This window comes from Halichoeres trimaculatus, unplaced genomic scaffold (assembly GCF_033239565.1).
Source record: "Halichoeres trimaculatus isolate MK-OKI-2021-1 unplaced genomic scaffold, fHalTri1.1 fHalTri1_scaffold_29, whole genome shotgun sequence".
In the NCBI taxonomy this organism is placed as follows: Eukaryota; Metazoa; Chordata; class Actinopteri; order Labriformes; family Labridae; genus Halichoeres; species Halichoeres trimaculatus.
Window position 1 is genome coordinate 85527 of NW_027437207.1, and position 5881 is coordinate 91407.

The 5881-nt window shown below is 40.6% G+C and overlaps 1 protein-coding gene across 1 annotated transcript; it reads right to left on the reverse strand.

Moving 5' to 3' along the window:
• Positions 1-611: 611 nt before the first annotated feature.
• Positions 612-5491, reverse strand: LOC141786446 (uncharacterized). The gene is made up of 7 exons (XM_074665094.1): positions 5425-5491; positions 4900-5097; positions 1962-2090; positions 1668-1808; positions 1321-1432; positions 992-1205; positions 612-696 (listed from the first exon to the last, which is right to left on the reverse strand). Exons 2-7 carry the CDS (start codon positions 4936-4938, stop codon positions 612-614), a joined length of 720 nt encoding a protein of 239 aa, XP_074521195.1. The 5' UTR covers positions 4939-5097; positions 5425-5491.
• Positions 5492-5881: the final 390 nt, after the last annotated feature.

Here is a 5881-nt window from a genome sequence, read left to right on the forward strand (position 1 = left end):
TGTGCACCGCTGTGAAGTTAGTTTTGCGTTGGGTCTTCGACGGTTAAGCAGTTGTATGGATATAAGGACCAACAGGTGCCTGGGAAGATCCAACCTGAAACGAACTTCACCGAGGTGGGACATGACAGCCGTAAATGATTAATATTGTCCTGCAAAGGCCCAGATTCGCCTTTCATCCGGTGAATTTTAGATTGATTTTGTGATACAATAGTTTAACATTCATTTTATATACCACTTTAGGGTTGCGCATGAGAAAGGACTCTTTCACGCAGATACCTGCTAGTTATAAATGTAGAGAGTGAGGATCAGAAGGTCAAGCTTGAAAACATAGATATAGTTCTCTTTCCTTTATCTCAGACATGTAGATTTTTCACCTACCTTGACATGTTTCGGCGGAAACTTCCGCCTTCCTCAGAAATGTCACCAGATGATAGGTGTGACGTGTTAAATCTGCTGGTGTTACCCTCCTGTCAAATTTTCTGACAGGAGGGTCACGCGTCCCGCTGTCTGTTCTCCTGTGCAGGACGCTGCTCCAGGTGTGTGAGAGCATGTATGCCCCCACCTCCCTGTTCATCATCCCTGGGCCCTGTTTCCTGATCTCAATGGCTTCCCTATTCGTAATTCAGGAAACGGGACCCAGGGACGATGCACAGGGAGGTGGGGGCATACATGCTCTCACACACCTGGAGCAGCGTCCTGCTCAGGGGAATGGACAGCGTGACCCCGTCAGAAAAATTAACAGGAGAGTCACACCTCCATAACACCAGCTGATTTAACACGTCATATCTATCATCTGTTGACACTTCTGAGGAAGGCGGAAGTTTCCGCCGAAACATGTCAAGGTACGTGAAGAATCTACATGTCTGAGATAAAAGAAAGAGAACTATATCTGTACAACTTCAAGACATAATGAACACCTAAGCTTGAAAACAACATTTAACTTCAGCCACTATGTCTGATAAGCATAAACTGAGGCCCAGATGTAGCTCACACAAGACCAAATCCAGTATGACAAGTGCAAATACAGGCCAGGATGTCATTTTTGAAAGATGGGTAGTCCTTATAATGCCCTGGAATGCGCAAGGTCTCAAAACAGGTAGATGATGTGGGGTATCTGCCCCCAATGATTTCCACAGAGAGACTCTGTGGTACGACCTCCCATCCGGTCCAGAATTTCACCAAGTTGGTGAGTTCAGCTGGTGTTGCTACGAAGTAGATTCAAATGGGTGATGATTAGTCATTAGAATAAATAGCCAACTATTGCACAAACAGCTTAACTTAACAGAAGATTAGACAAACTCTTAAGACGAGTAAACTTACCATTGGTTATGAACTGTCGCAGATAGCCTGACATGCGGCACTTAGTTTCGATGGAACAGTCTTCATCATCACTGTCATCCTCACGAGGCCATGTGATTCGCTGAAGAAGTACCTATGTTGAAAAAAAGAAAATAGAATGACTAAGACAATAATTTTGATTCTTAAATCAATACTCATTACACTCTTTGGTCAAACATAACTGGTTGATACCAATGATGTCAATTGTAAGTAATGTATAGGAATACATCAGTAACAAGAACAAGACAAAAATGGACAGTAATGGATGCCTACAAGGTATAAAAAACATTTTCTACAGCACTCAAAGATAATATTAAAATAAATTCAACCTCCGCGCAGACATTTCCTGCCACATCTTTAGGAAAGAGTAGGGCCACTGTGTCAGGTCTTTTGGTCATCAGTGTCCACAATGGTGTCTCTTTAAGACCTCGTCTCAGCTGTTTTATTTGCCGTGTCACACGTCCTATTACCTGTTAAAAGTAAAAAGAGAGTAAGAACAGAAACCATCAGGAAAAAGTGCAGTATTTTTTATTTTTTTATTTTACCAAAAAGTAACTCAAAAGACTCAAAAACAAATGTACAGTCTGTTTGGATAGACATTTATCAAACTAAGTTTCACTCACAGCATGGATCAACAGCTTCTCAAAAAGCCACCTCCTGTTGTTCTCAGTTAGGGAAGGGAGGTCCCATGCAAAGGCCAAGTCCTGGATGCTTTGTTTATCTTTATCAGACAGTATGGATCCCCCTTCAAGCTTTAAGACAATAAGGGATGTAAAATATCTTGTCAAGGACAATGGATACCAGAGATGGCAGTTAGTGATGGCATGTTGTGGGCTGATACAAATACTCTGCTGATATTAACACACATTCCTAATGGATACACAATAAAAGGGATATACGGATTCATTTTGGTGTTGGGAGTATATATTTGTATACATATGTGTTTTTGTTTTTTATAGGGCAGTTACTTTAGTGCATTAATTAGATTAATTACACCACAAATTAGTGCGTCATAAAAATGTATCGCAATTAATCATAGCACACAAACATTTTAATATTGGCCAGCAGGAGGACTCGTACATGGCAGTGGCACGTCACTTCACACATGCGTCTCTAGTCAAACAAAACAAAGCCCAGGTGACAACAGGAATGGCATATTTAAGACTTAGTCTTGTTTTATTATTGAATTGGTTTATCTATATTTTTACTACATTCTTTAATAATGCATCAGGCCTAACTGGTTTGCTGGATGTCCTCAACCTTTTTCTTATTTTGAATTTGATTTATGAAACACACTGAAAGTGAAATTTGAGTTGCCTGATTGAGCTAAGAATTTTCTGGACAAGTTGCCCTGACTTTTGTTTTATTTAATCACCAATAAAAATGTGGATTTATAAATCTTCACTTCTTAGTGTATTCATTTGATTAGTCATGCACAAAAATTTTATAATATCCTAGAATTCAAATTCTTTATTAGGGTACTTTAAGCAGATATGAGATTAAAATGTGATTAATTAGATTTATTAATAATAAATCCGCTAATTAATTAGATTATTTTTTTTAATCGTCTGACAGCACTAGTTTTTATATATGTTTATATGTGTATCCACAAAATGAAGAGTTTTATGCTCTACTGTTAAGTGTCTTGGGATAACACTTGTTATGAATTGGCGCTATACAAATAAAGATTGATCAAATAAAAAGGTATCCACATTGTACAACGTATTACCGAAAGACAGAAAACTGTTTTTTAATTAAACATACAAGCCTAATTGTTTCCCTGATGTCCAGGTCTGGACAGTCCTCCAATGTAACGGTGGCAGTGTCAGGACTCCCACCAAGCAGAATATGTACAAAAGCAGGGCTGAGTCCCTGAAGACTTGGGGTGCGTCTCAATGCGTTAACTTCGTGCTTCCTCCATCCTATCTCCTCCACGACACCGGAAGTACTTTCCCAGTCGCCATTTTGAAGACTGTCCCAAAGCGATAATTGCGCTCAGAGGAGAGAGGAGAGAGGAGAGAGGAGACTGATCGGAGGAGCTATGATCGACGAGACACGAGAGCCGGCTTTGCGGAAGTCTTTTCACTGACCGACACGCCCCCATATGGAATATCACTCTCTGATTGGACGCTGCAGCAGCTCAGACTTCACATGAAACTTCACAAACACAACGGAGTTTAATGAGAGAAAAGACGAGCTGAAGACGGGCACAGAGGATCGTTCAGAAACTGATCATAAATCTGGTATTAAAGGGTTTGCTGTGAGTTTAGATCACAAAACACTGAACACAACCATCATCAAATCAATATAATCAGAGGATTAATACAAAAAACTGACTGATCAATAATATCTTCCTGAGACACAATAAGGTGGGTCATATTGATAGTAATATAACCCACTTTATCTGATCGTAAACTCTGAAGCTTCAGAGTTCACGATCAGATGGGCTCAAGATAAAGGATAAATAATTCATAAATAATCTCACAATTACGCATTTTACCGGAAAAGTGATCCGTGAGCTTCTAAACAGCACACAGAATAAACAGAGAGCAAGTTTTCTTTATGGTTACGTGTGTGTTTAACTGGTTAAAAGAACAGACAAATCTCTGTTACTGTTTCTGTTTGATCAGAGTTATTACAGCGCACGTGCCCAGACGCACAAACAGCTGTTAGAGCTGACTGACAGATGATCCAGAGGTGATCAGCTGATGCCGTCATCACTGAAACTCGTCGCTTCATGTGACGCTCCGAAGGAGAGGATGTCCCATTGCTCTATAAAACGAATCTCCTCCGTTGCTCTCTCCTCTCTTTATTTCCTCGCGTCTCTCCCATGCATCTCTGGTGGGAGGGACTAAGACGCAAGAGAACGACGCAAGTGGAGGAAGGAAGGATGGAACTTTGGAGCTTTGAGACGCACCCATGGTCCTCCATGAAGAAAGGAGTGGCCTATCATTCTCCCCGCCATCATGAACATCTCACTCTCCACTAGAAAGTGAGAAGCTGAGGGGACTAAATGCCCAGGCTCCCCCTCAAAAAGACGTGTAAGCTTTTTACCTGCTGTTAAGACATAAAAAACATTAATCAAGAACAATAAGAAGAAATAGGCCTTGTAGTATATTGGATTACCAGAAGTGCTATACTAAGTTTGGTCCATAGGTGGCACTGTAGCTTTGTGGTGTTGTTACTTTGTTGATGTTGAGACCACAGAATAAATGTGGCGATACACTGAAATGAACATGGCTCTGTCCGCATTTGTGTTTCCCCTGGGTGTGTATGAGAGTGATTCCTCAGAAACTGCATTTTATTTTGGTGATAGTCTGGCCAACATTAAGAGGAGCTTTTAGAAATTTGACAATGCTGAAAATGCTAAAAAAAAAAATACATACCAAAATTTATGCAAAACCCTGACTTCAGTTTTTCTATGCATGTTGAGAAGAAAAAATGGGTTACGCCCTCTCCAATAGCAGTATCTCCTGTAAAACAATGTCAATTTTGGTAGCAAAAGCACAAGGTAAATAAGTGAGTTAGATTTTGACAATTGTAGCTTTTAACTGAAGCTACCTTCAAGTTTGCAATTGAGGGGTCGTCCCCATTCCACATTAGGCCGCTTGTAGAAGGAGATCAGTGCCATGTCCTGTTCTTCAAGGCTTTTTCTGATGTCCATGCTGAGAAGTAAGGGACTCTCTGTATCATGATTACGCAGAGAACTGCCAGCACACTGAGAAATGGCCTTGCTGGGGTCAGTGATGGTTAACCAGTCTAATATGAAAACAAAGGAAATAAGGTTGTTTCATTACCAATATTTGTTGTTGAGACAGCAAAAAGAATTCAAAATTTCAGATGTAACATTATATCTTCCTTAACTTTCCTATGCTACTGCTAAGCCTGAACAGCACCTACCATCTGTAATAGCTGTAGAAGATCTGGATGGTCCAGGCATTGCTTCTTGGTCTCCCTCAAATGTAACGCTTTCATGTGTCACCTCTTTCCCTGCCCTTCTACCCTCACAAAATTATTTTTGTTACAACTGTAGAATAGGCAGGACAAAGACTGAAAAGACAATGAGAATAAAAAGTACATAGATACCTTTCCACACACGAGGAAGTATGTACCTCAATGATATCAGTAGGAATCATCTTCGTGCAGACAGGACATTCCTGCACACCTGCTGATTAGAGGTTGAGAAGAGTTTCAAAAAAGGGGTTTCTGTTTTTTCAATACCAATACTCACAAAAGCTGAACATTAAGAGTTCTTACACTGTCTCTCTTCAAGCCGACTGGTTTCCCCATTGGCCAGGTTATCGTCGCTACAGAAATCCATGACGTCACAAGATTTGATGTGCTCTGTCAGGAGTGGAAGGGGAACTTCTAATCCACACTTCTGACATGTGGCTTTTGGCATGTTGCTGAATGCTACATCAGTTAGTGGCAGGGGGTTTGTGCTGAGTTCTTCTTGGATTGGGGCAATGTAAAGGTTTTTACACCCACGACTTAAAGATTTCAGCATCACGCCAGTATAGCCAGTATCACTGGGAGTCACAAG

Coding starts and splice junctions, on each gene's coding strand:
- LOC141786446 (XM_074665094.1), bottom strand. CDS start 4,938: ATGTGGAATGGGGACGACCCCTCAATTGCAAACTTGAAG. Junction 1,206..1,320: donor GCGACAGTTCATAACCAATG/GTAAGTTTACTC, acceptor TCTACTTCGTAG/CAACACCAGCTGAACTCACC. Junction 697..991: donor CATACTGGATTTGGTCTTGT/GTGAGCTACATC, acceptor TCCCCTGAGCAG/GACGCTGCTCCAGGTGTGTG.